This window comes from Drosophila kikkawai, chromosome 2R (assembly GCF_030179895.1).
Source record: "Drosophila kikkawai strain 14028-0561.14 chromosome 2R, DkikHiC1v2, whole genome shotgun sequence".
Classification (NCBI taxonomy): Eukaryota; Metazoa; Arthropoda; class Insecta; order Diptera; family Drosophilidae; genus Drosophila; species Drosophila kikkawai.
In genome coordinates, this window is record NC_091729.1 from 6,266,404 (window position 1) to 6,286,810 (window position 20,407).

At 40.3% G+C, this 20,407-nt stretch overlaps 2 protein-coding genes across 5 annotated transcripts; one reads left to right on the forward strand and one right to left on the reverse strand.

Annotated features, from left to right (window-relative positions):
* Window positions 1–1,353: 1,353 nt before the first annotated feature.
* On the reverse strand, window positions 1,354–2,079 carry LOC138928085 (uncharacterized). Its single transcript, XM_070284369.1, has one exon. It carries the CDS (start codon window positions 2,077–2,079, stop codon window positions 1,354–1,356), a length of 726 nt encoding a protein of 241 aa, XP_070140470.1.
* Window positions 2,080–9,698: 7,619 nt separating this feature from the next.
* LOC108072463 (serine/threonine-protein kinase GA29083) lies at window positions 9,699–20,124 on the forward strand. Of its 4 annotated transcripts, none has more exons than XM_070283714.1 (6): window positions 9,699–9,901; window positions 13,980–14,610; window positions 14,680–15,709; window positions 15,776–15,921; window positions 19,304–19,453; window positions 19,544–20,124. In XM_070283714.1, exons 2-6 carry the CDS (start codon window positions 13,981–13,983, stop codon window positions 19,823–19,825), a joined length of 2,238 nt encoding a protein of 745 aa, XP_070139815.1. In that variant the 5' UTR covers window positions 9,699–9,901; window position 13,980; the 3' UTR covers window positions 19,826–20,124. The 4 variants fall into 4 exon arrangements, with proteins under 4 accessions (XP_070139815.1, XP_070139816.1, XP_070139817.1 ...); XM_070283715.1 differs by having other exon boundaries at window positions 9,699–9,882; XM_070283716.1 differs by having other exon boundaries at window positions 9,700–9,901; window positions 14,030–14,610.
* Window positions 20,125–20,407: the final 283 nt, after the last annotated feature.

Genomic DNA, 20,407 nt, shown 5'->3' on the forward strand with positions numbered 1-20,407 from the left:
TAAATAAATAAATAAATAAATAAATAAATAAATAAACAAATGAATAAATAAATAAATAAAAAATAAAAAAAAATTAAAACAATAATTACATAAATGAGGAGATTAAATGACGAACAAAAATAAATATAAAACAAAATAAAAAAAACCCAGACTGAAGCCTTTGGTGGCTCCCGTTGCCGCCTCGTTGCAGGCGTGTCGGTCTTCACCTAGGCGGCACTATAGCATCGCCGAGATTCCGATGCACAGTGGCGTGTAAAAATTATGGCCTTACATGCGGTTCGGGTGACCAGCAAAGACCAAAAGGATCGGCAATTTGGCGCAGTCAAAAAAAAACAATTATGTGGCACCCGGATTTTAGGTGACCATAAAGCACGAGGTACCGCCAGCTCCAAAAATATTCGGCCACCAAGACCACTATTTCCGCCAGTATATATATAAACAATATGCGGGATCGAAAGATTATGCTCCCGTATCAAAAGAATTTCGCCAGGCCCGGATCTTGGCCTGGCGCTCCTTCTTTATAACCTGGTCCTGGTCGGCTTCTATATTTAAAAAAAAAATTTTCTTTATCCTCTTCTAACTGCCCTGCCTTGTGGACTCTGACCACTCACCTCGAGGGTTCGCCGATCCAGCTTCCCAGGTTCCTGCTTCCTTCTGTTGTCTCCCACTTATTATTTTCCACTCGGTGTTAGTTAACCTTTATAGTTTATTTATTTTTTTTTTTTTTTTTTTAAGGCCACTTCACGATTTTAAAATTTTGCACCGCCGAACTGTCCCGCGCTCGATCAAATTTCTTTCTCTCCGGATTCCAAAACCAACGGAGGCAGCGACCACCGACAACACGCCATTCGAACTCGAACTCCGTTAGGTTTCCTTCTTTTCGAGTTCTCTTTCATCGGGTGAATGAACCCACTACCCTAAATGGCCTCAGTTGGCAGTCCTATCCCCAGTGCTACCCATTCCCACCTATCGATACCAGTGACCTCCGAACACCGATATGTCCGTCGGACACAACACCACACTGACAATGGTCGACATAAACAAAACAAAGAAACATTGGCAGTGAAAAATGTCCGAATTCCGGCTATTGCCAAAGAACAGGAAACCTGACGAGCCAGATTAGCGCAGGACCTTGGGATTTACAAGCGCCCAACGCGGGAGACCTCCCACGACCCTGAATCCACGATCCGACGCCCTCATCGCTTTGGCCAACATTACCTCCACGTTACCATTCCGAGCAAGTGATTCCGTGCGTTTAAAATGCCAGATTTATTCTCTTCTTCTCTTCCAGGTCCTCATCGTTGGTCGTAGACCCCATTCCGTGTAGGGAACAATTCACCTTCCGCGTGTCCTTTATTGCTTTAGGTCCTTCACATGGAACACCCCTGCCAACTTGCCATTCATGTCCTCCACCTCATACATGTGGTTGCCTATGGGTCTTCGAATCCGGCATTTCAGGAATTTCCTGGCAAATTTCGCGTTGAAACACTTCCCGAAATCACTCAATACGTGATTTCGCCTAAATGCTTCTTGTCCGGGGCGGAAAGCTACCTCTCGTGTCCGGCGATTGAAAAACCTTGCACTATTCTCGTGTGCCTCATGCAAGTTATTCCTTATCGTGTCCCTTATCAGCGCCATCCTCTCTCCTGCCTCCAGGCCCTCCAGCTCGTTGTCCCCCAACACCTGTAACCTCCGAGCCAGCTGATAATCAGCTCCGTTGGTGAACATATTCTGCCCAAACAAGGCGAAGTACGGCGTTACTCCTGTCGCTTGGTGCACTGAGCTTCTCAAGGCCGCCTCGATCTCCGGGAGATACAAATCCCAATCCCGATGATCCTCCTCAAGGTACGCCCGGATTGCATTGAGCACCGACTGGTTCACCCGTTCGGCTGCATTTGACTGAGGAGAGTATACCGCAGTTCTCAAGTGCTTAATCTTATACTGCTCGACCATCTCCCGGAACCGTTTCGCTACAAACTGCTTTCCGTTGTCGGAATGTATAATCTCCGGCACTCCAAACGTGTGGAATATTGTTTTGGTCAAGAACTTGACGACTTCCACCGTGGTCGCCTCCTTCATTGCCTTGAGGAACACAAACTTCTAGAAGTGGTCCACCACAATAAAAATGTAGGCGTGACCCTTCCTAGACCGAGGATATTTTCCCAGAAAGTCGATGTAAATCTTTTGGAACGGCCGATACGTTACCGTTTCTGTTCCTAGCCTCGGCTTTGGCCCTCCATACAATGGTTTGGACTCCTTGCATACCTGGCAGTCGCGAACGAATCCCCGTACCTGAGACACCATGCCCGGCCAATGGAACCATTGCCGCAGGCGATGTAGCGTTTTGGCCATCCCTCCATGAGCCTTTGTCAGCGGCGCGTGTGCTTGTTCTATCAATGTGCTGGTCAGCGACGCTGGGATCCACAGCTTCCAGCGGTTCTCCTCCAGCTCAGGTTCGCTGTTGGACATGGTCCGTTTAAATACGAAACCATCCACCACTTTGACATCTGGCCGTTTCTCCTTTTCCGCTTCGACCACGTCACGTAGCTCGCGATATTCCTCCGACTCAAACTCCACGGTCTGGAATCCCAGCATCCAGTCGTCACTTAGGTCTTCCACCGATTCCACCATCCTAGATAGGGTGTCCGCCACTACGTTCTCTGACCCTTTCCGATGCTGTATACAAAAGTCGTAGGCCTGTAATTTTAACGACCATCTCGCCAGTCTCCCACTTAAATCCTTCAGCGACATTAACCACTTTAGGCTTGAGTGATCCGTAATCACCGTAAATGGCATGAGCTCTATGTACGGTCGGAATCGCTGTATAGCTAATACGGCCGCCAAGCATTCCTTTTCCGTCACGCTGTAGTTACGCTGACACTGATTCAGCTTCTGAGACATAAATGCTATAGGTCGTTCGCTGCCGTCATCTTCCTCCTGGAACAACACTGCCCCGACTCCGGAATCCGACGCATCGCACTGCACATAAAATCTCTTGGAGAAGTCCGGATGGGCTAATACCGGCGCAGCCATTAATGCATTCTTTAGGGCTTTGATCGCTTCCTCCGCCTCCGCTGTCATCTTGAATTTCTGGCCCTTTTTCAAAGTATCTGTCAGCGGCGCTGCGAGGTCTGCAAAGTTCCGGATAAACCTCCGGTACCAACCCGCCGTGCCTAAGAAGCTCCTCACTTCCCTCGTGCTCTTGGGAATTCCTAGATTCTGAATGGCTTCGACCTTCTTGGGATCAGTTCGAAGAACTCCGCCGCCTATAATGAAACCCAGATATCTAAGCTCTTTAAAGCAGAAGTGAGACTTCTTTAACCCGATGGTCAATCCCGCTTCCCTCAAGAGTCCTGCCACTTCCTGGAGCGTCTCTATGTGTTCCTCAAACGTTGGGGACACCACCAGCAAGTCGTCCAGGTACATAAATACCTTTTCTCGCAACCTCTGGGGAATCACCTTATCCATGAGGCGGCACAGGCGTTGAGCAGCATTTGTCAACCCGAATGGCATGGTGACGAAATGTTACAACGGGCGTCCTGGAACCGTAAACGCCGTATACCTTCTGCTCTTTTCCTCTAGTTCTATCTGCCAGAACGCGTGTTTCAGGTCTACGCTCGATATGTACCTTGTAGTATTTACCCGGCTCAGGATTCCTTCGATACTTTGTTGAGGATAAGCGTCTTTTATCGTCACTTGGTTTAGCTTCCTAGCGTCCAGAGAAAGGCGATTCTTCCCCGGCTTTCTCACAAGCGTTATGGTATTACTCCATGAGCTGTCGCTTTCTTCAATCACACCTAAGCGAAGCATTTCGTCTACCTCCTCATAGATAAGAGATTGTACTGCTGGTGATACCGGGTAGTGGCGATCTTTCACTGGGACTGCTCCTTCAACCAGATCTATCGTGTGCTTCATCCTAGTAGTTCTTCCCAGGCCATTGGCTTCAAAGGTAAAGAAGGAGTCGCGGATCTCTTGTAACTTCTGCTGTTGGTCTTCGGTCAGTTCGTGTGGCTCTGGTTCCCCGATAGTTTCCATTTGCAGGTCTGTATTGGCTTGGATCGATTCTATCCCAAACACCTCGGGTACTATCCGGAAACTCTTCCAAAAATCTACGCCCAGATATAGTTCCTGCTCGAGGGATGGGCACAAAAACAGGTTTATAGTGGCAGTGTTCTTTTTGTACTCTACCGGCACTGACACTTTTCCCAGGATCTGCTGTGTTGCCCCATTTGCTGTTCGAACACTGGCGAAGTACGGCTTCCAGGTGATGTCCAGCGTTTCCAAAAGCTCTCTACAACCTTTGCCCAGTAGGCTGACCGATGCTCCTGAGTCTAAAAGACCCCGTACCGTCTTTCCAAGGATGCTCACGACCGCATACGGGCGTGGATCTGTATTCTTCCTCTGGTCTCGAACAGAATTCACCGACTGCTGTACCCTGCCTCGTTCCTGTTTCCTTTTCTTGAATCGATCCCTGGCTTTTTGTATCCTTTTTGTTATCATGGTCATACCTGCAAGCTGATTTTCACCGAATATTCGTTGACGAGCCTCTTTGTACCTTCGAACTCGCTCACTCAGGGTCAGGAACATCCGATCTGGTCCCCGCACCATCGGCTTCGCGCTCTCTTCCTTATTGCTGCTTAATTGGTCCGGGATGTCCTCTCTGGGTCTCTCACGGAACGCGGCTCGCCCGTCCCCACTACGTTCCGCAAGGCGTTTCCCTGCCTACAGTTAGGGCATTTGGGCGTAACGGTATTTGCCAATCCGCATTTATAGCAAAAAAGCTTCCGCTGCACCGCCTCACATTCCATATAAACATGCCCACTCTGTTGACAATTCCAGCATATCAGCAACTTTTTAGGTGCTCCGCTTGATATCGCCTCTACCGATCCTTCTTTTCCATCAGTAGATTCCTGGATTTCCTGATCGCAGCCTCGGATTTCCTCCACTCTGCTAGTTCGCAGCTCCTGCCGGGGTCTGTAGCTGATCGGCAATTGTGTTCTCCGTCTTTCACGCTCGGGATCCAACGTGCGTTCCGCCTCCTTACACTCGTCCTGGAGGTGTTCCAGCGTGTAGACTCGTATCGGGTAGATCCACTGTCTTATCGGCTCCGCCAAGTTTCGCTTCGCTGTTTTAACGACCCATTCCTGGTCCACTCTGCCACCCACAGATGCCACTAGTCGCCGGAGGGCTGTGAAATATTCCTCCAGAGATTCTCCCGAGCGCTGCTTCCTCTCGGCGATATCCTGGATTCGGTCATAATTGCTCCTATTGTCACAATAGCGCCGTTGCAATGCCGCTTTAAGGTCCTCCCAGGTCCTCGGAGGTTTGGTTCTGATTTGCAGCCAGTACCACTCAGATGCTTCCTCGGTGAGCAATCGGTGAAAATCCCGTAATAGGTCTGGCCATGGCACTCCATAGTGCTCCTGTAGATGTTCCACCCTGAACAAGAAGTCCTCAGCGCTCATGGAGCCGTGGCTGCCGGCAAACTGAAACCCCCACTTGTCCAGTGGAACATAATGCCTTGGCCGACTCCATTGCCTGTGCTCTCCCGAAAAACTGGTTCCCGGTCCTCTCCCGGACAGACTGCCGTTTGGATTTGCCGAGGCGCGATATTCGTCTCGTTGTTGCCCTTCAAATCTCACTCTCGGCTGTTGCGGAGTTCCCGAGGCTCTGTTATCAAAAGAGCGGTGATCCCAGCGATCTCTCATAGATCCGTTCTGGACCCCAAATGGGTTGCCTCCTGTCACCTGTGGGTTCACCCAACGGTTTCCTTGTCCGGTCCACGTTTGGCTTTCACCTCTTCCATTTGCCACTCGAGGTGGCAGTACATCCGTTGTTGGCTGACCGGGGTGGTGATCCCTTCTGGCTCCCTCACTCTGTCCTTCGGAATGGGGTTGTCTTCCTGCTGCTTCGCCTCCTGGACCCTCTTCCATATTCGGTGCCTTGCTACCAGCCTCTTTACTCCCAGTTGTTCCAACCGCTCGCTGTGTTGCCGTCGATGAACCAGAGGACTTGGATGTTTCTGAACTTCCGTCCCTTAGATCCAATCGCTTCATTATTTCGGCGAATCCCGTCTGCATGCATTGGTCGATCCTCACGTCGATGAGACGTTGCAAATCCACCCTCATCTGCTCCTGCGATGTCTGGATCACCGATTGCAATTCCCTCCTATTGAACGAGCCATATGCTTCGGCGTTTTCCTGACTGTATTGTTCCTGTATTGGGTCTAGGATAATGTGGGAATGTACGTTGTACGGAGTGGAGGCCTGATCGAGATTCAGAGTTCTTGGGATTGCGCCCCTTCGCTGTGCCCCCGATAGATCCCTGCCCCTTGCACCTTCCAACATTTGTGACTCCTCCTCTTCACCTCTATGCCGTTCTTCTTCGCCCTGCATTGTGGACATTATTGGTCCACCCATATACCCTCGACGTGAAATGTCTGGAACCAATCAAACGCTACGCTAACTGCTTGGCTAAGGAACGATAATGTGGTGATAACAAACAAAAACAAACACTACAAAAAAAAATATGTTTAATAACTCGTCTACAATGACAATTTGGCGAGAATCCACCCAAATGTTTTGTTGTATACAATATATCTGCATCTGGAAGGAAGAAGTTCACTCGGCGTTTGGTGTTGTGTGTTCGACATTTATTTCTGACCATTTAAAAACAAGTACGTATACATACTAACAACAAAAAACACATATTTGGCACAGTCGACTATACAAAACCTCACTAGCAATGACGTTTGATAGTCAAGTTGCCAAATACAAAAACCAAAACATAACTAATCATCCTCTCTTCTTCCCACAGGTGCAAATGGACACGTACAAATTGGAACCGATGCAACTCTCTCACACATCGGAGCAGAGGTCACCGTCCTTCGCCTGGACGCAGCGCAAGGTCACCGAATATTGGGCCCTGGGTCGCCGGACGTTGTCGTGTCTCACCACCCGGGAAAAAGGAGGAACCAGTTACATTTTTTTTTTAGTTAATATTTTACCCCTTTGTATTAATTTGATTTTTATTAAACCCCTTTTTAATTCTAATTTTCCCGCTTTCACTACTTTAGTCTTTGTCCGTTATTTGTGTCCGATGTCTATGCCAACATTTCGCAAACTGATCTATTATATCTGGTCAGTGTCGAACTTGGCCTTCTCCTTCTCCGGTCGCTATATGTCCTTGCATCTTAGCTAGCCATAGTCGCCGGATTTCCTTTTCCTCGTTTCTGTCCGACATTTTATTCTAATTCTAATCACAATTGTGGGACTTTTGTCAGCCAGCTTGCGCAAATCAATTTATTTGGCTTAACCGCATAATTGATGACTTCAAGTCTGCTTCTAGAAGCCCCGTTTTAGGACATTAATCCGCCACCTTTCTTTGCTCTCTAACTTCGTTGTATATAGAATCAGATATTCAGTCTAGCCACCCCGCTAGATTTCTCTGATCCTACCAACCACGAAGTTTAGCATGTCCTTTTGTGGAGGACTTAGTGCTGCTTTCAATTGGGCGCCATTTCTGTTAAGACCCTTGCAAGGTCCTGCGTGTGCAGCCATCAGCTTGGGCCATGCCTCGGCTAGCTCCCTCTCAGGCATCAGTTCTTGGCCCGGCCCACTGACACACGTAACAGATATAATTTATTTTTGAACATCCCGCCCTAGACCAAGACGAGACATTGCACAACACTAACACTTGCACAAGTTCGAAACTGGACGAAACATTTTTTTAACGACACATACCTTCTAAACGGTCAGACTCTTGAGACTCCGGGATGTAGTGGAGCTCACCTGCCTTGCCCTCCCATCCTTTGCAGGCTGCTGGCAGAAATTAGGTATGCAGCTGCCCCTACCATGCTTCCACACAATCACCTCACGCCATCGATTCCTTCCTCCTTCCCAGAAAAAAAACTACTCCATGTTCATCTTCAAACCTTACTTTTAATTATAATTATTAATTTTTACATAAAATTATAATCGAGCAGTTTGGTCTCTGTTGAACCCTCTAACTCTTTTTTTTTTGTTATGTATCCTTTTTTTTTTTTGTAATAAGAATAATAATAATAATTCCTCGACATCAACAAAATCCTCGACCTACCCGTTTGAGCGCTCAGAAGGGGGGAACGAAATTTCGAGGGGAAGCCGATACACAAACCACTGAATATCAAATTAGAAATTCACAAGAAAAAAAATTGAGTTAGGGCACAACCAGAAAATTCAACCAAAAAATGAATACAATATGAATATATAAATAAATGAGGAACAAATATGATCAAACAAATAAATAAATAAGTAAATAAATAAATAAATAAATAAATAAATAAACAAATGAATAAATAAATAAATAAATAATAAAAAAAAATTAAAACAATAATTACATAAATGAGGAGATTAAATGACGAACAAAAATAAATATAAAACAAAATAAAAAAAACCCAGACTGAAGCCTTTGGTGGCTCCCGTTGCCGCCTCGTTGCAGGCGTGTCGGTCTTCACCTAGGCGGCACTATAGCATCGCCGAGATTCCGATGCACAGTGGCGTGTAAAAATTATGGCCTTACATGCGGTTCGGGTGACCAGCAAAGACCAAAAGGATCGGCAATTTGGCGCAGTCAAAAAAAAACAATTATGTGGCACCCGGATTTTAGGTGACCATAAAGCACGAGGTACCGCCAGCTCCAAAAATATTCGGCCACCAAGACCACTATTTCCGCCAGAATATATATAAACAATATGCGGGATCGAAAGATTATGCTCCCGTATCAAAAGAATTTCGCCAGGCCCGGATCTTGGCCTGGCGCTCCTTCTTTATAACCTGGTCCTGGTCGGCTTCTATATTTTAAAAAAAAATTTTCTTTATCCTCTTCTAACTGCCCTGCCTTGTGGACTCTGACCACTCACCTCGAGGGTTCGCCGATCCAGCTTCCCAGGTTCCTGCTTCCTTCTGTTGTCTCCCACTTATTATTTTCCACTCGGTGTTAGTTAACCTTTATAGTTTATTTTTTTATTTTTTTTTTTTTTTAAGGCCACTTCACGATTTTAAAATTTTGCACCGCCGAACTGTCCCGCGCTCGATCAAATTTCTTTCTCTCCGGATTCCAAAACCAACGGAGGCAGCGACCACCGACAACACGCCATTCGAACTCGAACTCCGTTAGGTTTCCTTCTTTTCGAGTTCTCTTTCATCGGGTGAATGAACCCACTACCCTAAATGGCCTCAGTTGGCAGTCCTATCCCCAGTGCTACCCATTCCCACCTATCGATACCAGTGACCTCCGATCACCGATATGTCCGTCGGACACAACAATGATCTTTGGTTATTTTGGACAGAACACTGCATACTTCATTTACTAAAGCTTTGGATATGGCCCGATATATCGATACTCCAAAATATAAATCGATACTAACGCAAAAAATAGAAACATCGATACATCGATATTAGTATCGATGCTTTTACAGCTCTACATTCAAATGTTTGATGCGCGCTATATTCTTTCCTTCTAGAGCATATTCATTCCATAGGGAAATATAAGACGTTGCTGCGCTTTTCGAGCGTTTTTACGCAATAATTTAAAAATCATCGATGGTTCAACATACATACATATGTACATATGTATGTATGTAGCTCTTACAGCTGTCCAGCTTTGACAATTCTACCTACATATATATGTATGTACATACATTGGTTTACGGCGCCCTGGTCATACTGTTTTTTTTTTGGGCGTACGGAAATTTGCTATGAAGTTCGGTCATTATTTTAGAATATTTAATAAACAACTCTAAAGAAAATTTAATATAAAAAATAGGAACAAAACGCTGCGCCATTCTGCTCGATTCATAACCCGTGATTATAGCTTGTATTTGTGCCGAGGGAGTGGAGTGGCGTGAGTAGTGAAGAGTCTGGTAAGGAATACCGAACTGAAATGTCCACAATCTGTGTATTTATTAAGTGAAAGTGAAGAAAATGTTTGTCAGGCCAAGATTGTCGTGTTTTAATTCTAACAACAAGAGTCGTACTCTGGCAGTAGTTCATAAAAATAAAACAAACAATACAATCTTTGTTTTTTCATGCATATGTATAAGTATGTAGGCATGTGTAGTTGTACATATGTATGTATAAAAGCTGCCTCGTTGGCTTACCGGAATTATACATAGTACATTGATTAGTAAAATTGTAAGGCCCCGGACAAATAAGATGCAAGCTTGCACAAATAACAGAGACCATACATATGTATGTACATACACTCCTTGCACACCTCAAGCGTGTTAGAGGAAAAGGGAAACTAATAGATAAGCTAATTGCTTTCATTACGACTCATGATGGGCAAGAGGAGTCATAGTCTTTGCCATATGAAACAGTTTTTCGTACCCTCTCGCATATTCAACTGATATCTATATATGTGCATATGTGTGTATATATGTACATATGTAACATTTTCGTAGTTTGTTATGATACCGCTATTATTAATGATGGCTTTTTGCAAGGCATATTTTCTCTTAGCGAAAGTAGAAATTCTGTTGTTTTCAGACATGTGTATGTATGTATGCATGTATAAACGTACTAATATTGAATTAACTAAACCTTTTTCCAGTCTATAGATACTTACATATATATTCATATGTACACGTTTTTATGTACATATGTAAGTATGTTTTTACCTGTTTGTGCATGACTCACAACAGTATTCGTACCGCTAGAATTCCAATCCAATCCGGCACATTAAAAAAAAAATTTGCGAAACGGTTGAATTTAGCTTAATGAATTAAATATGTATATATAACAACGTACATGAGCCCATCTTTTTTTTTTAATTTTTATATTAAAAAATATTTTGTGATAGGGAATATCGTAAAAAAAATGTGATTTTCGGTGTACATATGTATGTACATCCTGTCCACAAAAACTTCCGATATGAAAAAGTAAAATGCATTACTTATAGGATAAGTGTCCCGAGGTACTCACGTGCCGTCTTTATTTATTTTCCCGTTTTTTTTTAATTGAAAGGCAAAACGCCGATTGTTTACTACAAAATTAAGCTGGTTTGTTAAATAAAAAATAACAATCATTTAAAATTAAAAAATGTACATGTAGAGTTAGTTCAAAAAATGATGTTACAAATTTCCTAACGATTGGTTGAGTAGACTAAGTTAAGTTATCGTGTATGGCAGGAGACCGCTTTAAACTATCCGTTCCCGAAAGCCGTCAGTATAGATGTTGAGGTTTTGAGCAAGGCTCTGACCCATTTTCCAGTCATCATGTCCCGTTAATGTTGTTGCTTTAACGTCCAGGCACGTTCTGGGTATTATGTGATCAGATATACTGGTCTTGTTTCGACCAGTGTTAAGCAGAGCAGTGCCTGCCGCGTTCTTTCCATGATCATGTTATATGTACGTTGAGATGAGACTCCATACAGCAGAGTCGGACGCACCACCGATGTGCAGACCCAGTGCATTAGAGAGGGTGAGAAGCCCCATGTGCTGCTAAGCGTCATGGATGCGTAAAGCAGTATAGTGGCCTCTCGAATCTCTAGATCAGATCGTCTATCACCAGATTCCATGGGAGTGGCGACAGGACCTTGGTGGGTTGCTTTGATAGCAACGATACGAGGGGAGTTTGTGAATATAAGCAACAAAAAAAAAAAAAAAAATGTGAACACATGCAAATTTTTGAATTTACTGATTCTTCTCAAAAAAATTGGGATTGGGATTATCCTAATAAAAAGTTTCCTTCCAACATGTTTCGCAAAACGTTATAAAAAAGATCGCCCAAAGAGCTTAGGTATGTACATTTGAGAATTTATTGGTATTGATGCAAAACATTTAGGGGATCTCCCGGGGTGTTTTATTACAATCCACTATATCAGGGAACCAAAAAATTACTAGCATAACAGGACTTACATTCACTGCAGTTATGTTTTTTTCTGTCGGAAATTGTTGCGTTTATATTTAATGTTATTATCAGAACGACACCCTCTAAATACGACATGTGATCTTAAAAATAATAATTTGGTGCATTGACAGCTACCTAATATCTTTTAATATCTGTGTCCAAGTTTTACATCGATCATAGCAAAATTGACGAAGTTATGCAGAGCTGAACGGAGATCTTTTGGTGTTCAATGTATAAGTATCACAAAGTTTAAAGTACTCTCCTGAAACACACGATAACTGAAATTCTACTCAACCAATCGGTTTGAAATGTTGAACATTTCCTCTTTAACTAATTCTACAGGTACTCATGTAGAGCTTTTTTAATATGACTTTGGGGGTTTTACTTCCAATTTTGAAAAAAAAAAAAATAAATAAATAAAAATCTGGAAAATTTTAAAAAATAACAAGAAAGGAAGCTAACTTCTGCATGTCGATATATGAATACCATTGCAGTTTCCAATTGGATCATTAAGAATCGAGCCATTCTGGTTAACAAAATATTATTAGTCAATAAGAATTTCAAAAGAAATAGGTTTCTTATACGATATTTTTAAATTTATGTAGAATTTTAGTTTTTGACTGCTTTTTCAATGAACAGCATAATATAGACCTTTTGTGTTGTTATTAGCTATGTCTTCTAAAAGGTTTATGTTACCTAAATTAAATGATTGTGGTATTGTTAATAATTAAATACACTAAGTCATTATGAAAAATTTTTTTTATGAAAATAGTGTTTGCAACAGTATTTTCCAATCTTAAACGTGCAGGTCGTAGGCTGCTATTTCAATGAACACAGCTGTACTTTTAGGGTCGGAAAGGTGTCCTTCACAGCGTTGCAAACTTCTGACTGAAATTATAATACCCTGCAAGGGTACTAAAACGCCACGTGAATACCTCGGACACTTATCCTTTAACAAATGCAATATAGTTGTTTGATATCGGTTGTTTTTGTGAACAGTTAGGATGTCACCGAAAACCTACTCTTTTTGAGGAAACTCGGGAGATTCCCAATTACTCCTGGACGTCTACATTTTTTTTTCAAATGTGTTAATATATGTTATATTCAGGCCTGCTCCGGTAATCGTAAAATTTTTTTGATTTCGTTTTGGGCGAAAACGAACCATTTCGGTTTTAGCTGCTCCGGTTTTCGAAAAATTTCTGCTTTCGGAATGTTTCGTTTTCTCATCGTTTCTCACTGCTCAAGCAGCTAACTTGTGTTTTTGGTAATAAGCAAACAACGTAAAGTACTGCCTTTTATATTTGCAATTGCCCTTTTTCTAAGCCAGAAAAAGGCAAAAAATGCTAGAGTTAAGCAAATCTAGGCACCTAAGATGCTGCCACACTTTTCACAGCTTTAATTCCGGTGGTCTTAAATAATTATTTGGTTAATATGGACCATTTAAGTAATTACATTAAATAGCATTAATTATAAACAACCATTTTGGCGGTCCTTTAAAGTTATTAATGTATTCATTTATATTTTATAAGTATTTTTAACTGGCTGTTTCGTTCCACCAACAATATGGCAACCTTGGCGATAACTTTTTGCGGTGAACTTATCGACCTATCGCCAAAACGAGAAGACTTGGTAAACACGGCAAAAATTTTGTTGTCAAATCTGAGGTGCGATCAGAAATAAATTATAATAAAATAACTACCTGCTAGAATGATCTTATGGTGGTGTGGAATAAACATCAATAGACCACTGAGTAAACTATTTTTTCCGTTTTGTAAATAAGTTCTGATTTCATATAAAAAAGCCATTTACTTTTCATTCCGGCCAGAAAAAGGTGCCCGTTTTTCAAATCAAAAAGATCTTTCGTTTTCGATTTCCGGAGCACCAATTTCTCGTTTTCAAAAACGAAAACGAAAAAATCTTCCCGTTTTCGATTACCGGAGCAGGCCTGAATATATTAAATTCATTAAGCTAACTTGACCGGTTTTGCACCGAATTAACCTTAAATGGTTTCCTTATTGGAAAATCTTGGAAATAATATAATAACTGAAGGTTACCTATGCTTACTATCTTATACTTTTATTTTAACTACAGAATGGATGTTCAAACGGTTAAAATGAACAGCCTTCAATGCACTTCCGCAGCACTCTCCCTCCAATCATCGGCGACAGTCACCACCAACGCTACTCTAAAAAAGGCATTACCGGACAACGTTGAAGAAAAGCTTCAGGAGGAATCCGACAACGTTAATCGGGACTGCAGCAGTCCCGCTAGTTGTAACTCGAGGCTTGAAATGGAGTTCAGTGAGCTTGCAAACTATAATAGTGGTTCTCTTACCGCCAGTGGTAGTGTGGGAAAATCAAACGGCTCGCTGAGCGCCGCATCTTCAACCTCTACCTCTGCGGCGCGTCTTTCAACAAATGTCATTGAAGGCGATGGAACAAACGGAACAGCAAGTGCAACGTCATCTTTGGGCGTCTCATCTGTCAGTGCATCCTCACATATCAAAAAACGTATTTCGAGCAATCGTACACCGACTCGCAAGGCGCATAGGATTAAATTCTATCGCAACGGCGATCGTTTCTATCCAGGCATAACCATTCCAGTGTCTAATGAACGTTATCGGTCGTTTGAGAGTCTCTTCGAGGACCTAACTCGATTGCTGGAGGAGAATGTCAAGATACCGGGAGCCGTTCGCACCATCTACAACATGTATGGAAAAAAGGTTAGTATTTTATGAACCATGCCCTTTTGTATAAGCTAGTTTATCCCATATGGAATTATTCTAAAACAGATTATTGCACTGAATGAGCTGGAAGATGGCCAGAGCTACGTTTGTTCCTGCAATAACGAGAACTTCAAGAAAGTAGAGTATAATACCAGCTCCCAGCCGTTGGCCAATTTGACGTTGGCAACCAACAATAGCCGCACGAACAATCAGCGGTTGGCCAAGCTTCAGCGCCCTTCCTCACCATTAAAGAACGGATCTTTACTGTCTAGTACCCTAGCTCCAGCTGTAGGCAATGGGAGTCCTTTCAACACGTCTCGTTGCACTGAACGGCTCAATGTGGTTTATCCTCGCATTGTGACATTAATACGCAATGGAACAAAGCCACGACGCATAATGCGCTTGCTGCTAAACAAACGAAACAGTCCAAGCTTCGATCATGTGTTGACCGCCATCACCCAAGTGGTCCGTCTGGACACAGGCTATGTGAGAAAGGTCTTCACGTTATCTGGCGTATCTGTGGTGCAGCTGGCTGACTTTTTCGGCCCGGATGACATTTTCTTTGCTTATGGTACAGAGCGCGTTAACTCCACAGAAGATTTCAAGTTGGAGGTTGATGAGCAACGGGCGATCAATGCCATTCGCAAGACCCTGCGCACGGCGGGTACGACCTGCAAAGGTCCCAAACCCAAGATGCCAGTCAAGAGCAAAAAGATTTTCGCGCCAACGCTAGATTCAGATTCCGAATTCAAGACGGCGCCGCTCACCGTCACCGAGGTTGATGATGATCAAGCTGCGTTTCTCAAAGGCACTGGCGTTGGAATCGGGGATTTGCCATTAGCTATTCGCGATCAATACACACTTGGCGAAATAATTGGCGACGGTAACTTTGCCGTTGTGCTAAAAATAAAGGTGCGTGAAACGGGTGATACCTTTGCCCTAAAAATCATCGATAAGAGCAAATGCAAAGGCAAGGAGCATTACATTGACGCTGAAGTTCGAGTTATGAAAAAACTGGATCACCCGCATATAATATCACTTATAATGGATGTTGACCATCAGGCCAATATGTATCTTGTACTAGAGTATGTGAGTGGTAAGTTAATAACATAAGTAATATTAATAGCAAGAAAAATTTAAGTAATCTTTGTCTGAAATTTAGGTGGTGACCTTTTTGATGCGATCACGCAGGTGACGCGCTTTTCAGAGACTCAATCACGCATAATGATCAGGCATTTGGGCTCAGCCATGTCTTACCTACATTCCATGGGTATTGTACACCGAGATATTAAGCCGGAGAACCTCCTCGTAAGCTAATCTCTCAATTACAGGTTAACACTGGTTGACACCAAACTAGGTTTGTCGAAACAACAATTTCTTATAAAATATATATTCTACTTCTAGTCAGAAAAAATGTAGGTCACTATCACGCAGGTCACAGTTTTGATCAGGGACTGTACATAAGAGCTATGATTTAAAACCAAAAAGAGCAGTTTGAAATTTAATTATTTTATTATTTTATTTTATTTAATTAATTAAAATAAATTCTGAAATCATAAAACATTTCCATATTTCAAGGTAGATAAAAATAACTTGTAAACTTTCTATTAGGGCGGATTATGGTATTTATTTATTGTTTTAGTATTTTTTTTTTTTTTTTTATTAATGTCCAATTTCCTAACAATATTTGTCAAAGTTTCTCGTTGGTGATATCAAAATTTACGAAATTATGCGTAGTTGAACGGGGGTCTATTGGTGCTCAAAAGTATTACAAAGTTTAAATCGCTCTCCTGAAATGATCAATTTTCAAAGTAGGATTAATCGTTTTGAAATTTGGCACATTACTTCTTTAACTAATTCAACAGGAACTTTTTTAAGTTTGTATTGTGTTACATTTTTAATGTAACAAAGTTACAATTTTTTCGAAATCCGTGGTTTTGATTTTCAATTTTAATAAAAAATCAGGAATACTTTTTTAAAATAAAAACGCCAAGTGAGTAAGTACACTTATGCTTTAACGAACTCAAATTATTTTGATCCGATATCATTTAATCTGTAGACAGTTAGGATGTAACCCGAAAAACCATTTTTTTTAGGGCTCCCTAGAGATTTCCTATATACCTCTAAATATTTTTCAATACAAAAAGTAACACAAAATTACAAAAAAAATGTACACAAAAACTTCGGCGTGCTAAAAATAGCTTCCTTATTTGTTTTTTATAAAATTATTGTATCCACATCAATGACTTAAAAGGCTGCTGTAATCAATTATTTACTCAGATTGTTTTAGTGATTATTTCAGCTTAAATGCTGATGAATGAATGAATAAATGTCTGAATGCTAGTCTAGATTCACTGACGGATAACTAAAATTCATTTATCTGCTTTCAAAAATAGATCAATTAGCGCACTTTGCAGTATAATAATTTAAATGATTTAAAAATCAAACTCACTTTTACTATTTTAAAATGGCCTTAAGTTGTAAAGATGTCCAAAATTATAGTTTGCAAAGAGGCCTTTACAAACTTTTTCCTTTTTCGGCAAAAGAAAAGACTTACTTTTTTAATGCCCTGTGTTTCTTTAGAGTTTTCTTAAGGGGGGACATCCGAGTAACTTTTTTTTAAAATCGAAATTTTTTTTGCTTAAAAAATACTTTAGGGTCTTGAAAATAACATATCAAAAGATAGAGTCCGGCAAAAGTTTCTAAGTGTCGAAATTTTCCATTCTGCGGCGATGCCTCACATGTAATCATATACGATTTTAAAACTTTAAACGCGTTTTTCTCAAAACCACTTTTTTTGAGTTGGCCGAAAACATAACTCGAACAAATCTTAACCGATCGATCTGAAATTTTGACAGTATATCCAAAATACCTATGGCTATCGACACACGTAGGATTTTTTTGTTATTTTCTTACTTTTTTTTTTATCAAAAATTTTGTGACGTTTTTTTTTCATGAAAATTTAACATTTTCTTTAATCACTCACCATTTTGCTAAAAATCAAAATATCGAAAAATGTGTCGATAGCGATTGAGATACAGAAACTAACAAAATTTGATTTTTTGTTCTAGATCAAAAATTAAGGACGTTAGGTTTTCGGCCATGGACCCCTTTCAAAAAAATAGGGCCTACGAAGACATGCTGCACAGCCGCCATTTTGTTTTCGATTTATTAAAAAAAAAATTATTTTGTAGTTCACATCTAACATTATCAAACCTATTTTAAAATTTTTCGATTGGCTTTTTCATTTGGCCAAAAAAAATTCTAGAAAATGGGCTTTTTTTTTGCCAGTTACTCAGATGTCCCCCCTTAAGTAATTAGTGAATTTAAAAATCAAACTCACTTTTACTATTTTAAAATGGTCTTAAGTTGTAAAGATGTCCAAAATTATAGTTTGCAAAGAGGCCTTTACAAACTTTTTCCTTTTTCTGCAAAAGAAATGCCCTGTGTTTCTTTAGAGTTTTCTTAAGTAATTAGTGAATAGATTATAAACACAACAATTTAAAGGAAGTTATTAAGGATAAAATATAGGATATTTTTTTTTTTCAATTAATTGTTTTTACCAGGCCCGTAATCATTATAAGGTATATTATAAAAATTAAATGACAATATTTATGTTTAGATTTTGTAATTTTATTTTTAAAGATAATCATTAGATATAACTAAAAAAAAAAAGAACGGTAGCTAGCTTCGGCTTCCCGAAGATTGTATTCCCCAGCAGTTCGCAATTGGATCATTAAGAATCGAGCCATTCTGGTTAAATTAATAGAAGAAAATAAAATGAAATATATAAAAGTTGTATATTCATACATAGCATATAATAATTTGGTTTTGATATTTATATTATAAATTTAAATGCTGAAAACACACACAAAACAGAGTTTCATTACATTTTACATTTGACAGTTACAGTTTTACATTCCCAGCCTTATATTTTATCTACATCAACCGATCCTTTCTATGGCAGCTATATGATATAGTAGTCCGATTTTCATAAAATTTATTCTATAATATTAAAAAAGGCTAATATCGCAAAGTAGTTGAAAGTATTTGTATGGAAGCTATATGATATAGTAGTCCGATTCGGCGCGTTCCGACATATATAGCAGTGAGAGTATATAGAAGACTATATGAAAGGTTTCATTCAGATAGCTTTAAAACTGAGGGACTAGTTTGCGTAGCGTACGGACAGGCGGACATGGCTAGATCGACTTGGATGTTAATGCTGAACAAGAATATATATACTTTATAGGGTCGGAAAGGTCTCCTTCACTGCGTTGCAAACTTCTGAGTAAAATAAATTATAATACCCTGCATGGATATTAAAAAGGTTTAACCATATAAAAGAAACTATATTTTAGATTTATATATATAATATAATAAACATTATAAGTTTAAATGCTGATTTTCTATGATACCTATAAAATATCGTCGTCCGATTTTCATAAAATAAATCGAAATTCGGTTATATATGTATGCATATATGTATATTTACAGAATGATCATTATTAAAAAAATGTTTCCGAACTGAAAAAAGAAAACAGCGGCAGTTTCCATATACTAATCTAGATAAGATAAATTGTTGTTTTTACTGCAGCAACCTAAACATGTTATTGATAATATTTTGTCGACCAGTGTATAGCCAGTTGTTTTAATGCAAAATAATGATGTGTGCAATTCGCGTTTACAGGTTGAACTGGATGAATATGGAAATGTTGTTGAACTAAAACTAGCTGATTTTGGACTAGCCTGCGAGGTAACAGAACCACTTTATGCCGTCTGTGGTACGCCCACTTATGTGGCACCTGAAATATTATTGGAGGTGGGCTACGGATTGAAGGTAATAATAATAGTAATAATAAGTAAATTGGAATAACGTTCACTCATTTACATTAAATATTTTGTTCCTATATTTGCGTTTATAAAAAAGATTGACGTATGGGCTGCTGGTATAATTTTGTATATATTGCTGTGCGGATTCCCACCCTTCGTGGCACTTGACAACCAACAGGAACCTCTCTTCGACGCAATTATATCAGGAGTTTACGAGTTCCCCGATCCATATTGGTCCGATATAGGAGACGGAGTGCGTGATCTAATCGCCAACATGTTGCAGTCCGACCCAGATGTCCGCTTCACAAGCGAAGATATTTTAGATCATTATTGGACGATGGGCAACGAGGAAAATGGCTGCGGCGATTATAACAGCTGAATTATAATCGTGTGGGATGTTTATTTAATTTCATCGCCCACTTTTCACCTTATTAGAAGCATTGAATCAGAATTAGCTCTTGTATTACCTAAGTATGTTAGAATGATTTTTTATGGGCCTTAATTTATTTATATATATATATATATTTTAACACAAGCACTATGTAAGAACAGTTGTGTTGCTGCGATTACCAAAACTACTTAATGAGCAGCAATCAGTTTCTGTCAATAAACAGAAACATTCAGAAAACATTTCGTAAATTACAATAAACAAACCGTTTACGGTTGATATCGCCACAATTTTATTAAATCATGAATCAACATAAAAGTAGAGGTAAGGTTCATTCGGTGCATATAATTTATGGTGAAACGGATAAAGTTAGCCAAATAAATTAAGTGTATATATAAGAACACATTTTAAAATAAATTATTTATTTTTGTATAAAAAATATTTAGAGGTCTAGGCTACCATTCAAAGTAAAAAAAAACTAATGAAAAAAAAATACTAATATTTTTATTTTTTCAAGTGCAAGTGTTGATTACGACATTTCCTCGGCACGCCGAAGTTTGTTTACCCTTGCAG

Coding starts and splice junctions, on each gene's coding strand:
- LOC138928085 (XM_070284369.1), bottom strand. CDS start 2,079: ATGAAGGAGGCGACCACGGTGGAAGTCGTCAAGTTCTTGACCAAAACA.
- LOC108072463 (XM_070283713.1), top strand. Junction 14,611..14,679: donor ACAACATGTATGGAAAAAAG/GTTAGTATTTTA, acceptor ATTCTAAAACAG/ATTATTGCACTGAATGAGCT. Junction 19,454..19,543: donor AGGTGGGCTACGGATTGAAG/GTAATAATAATA, acceptor TTTATAAAAAAG/ATTGACGTATGGGCTGCTGG.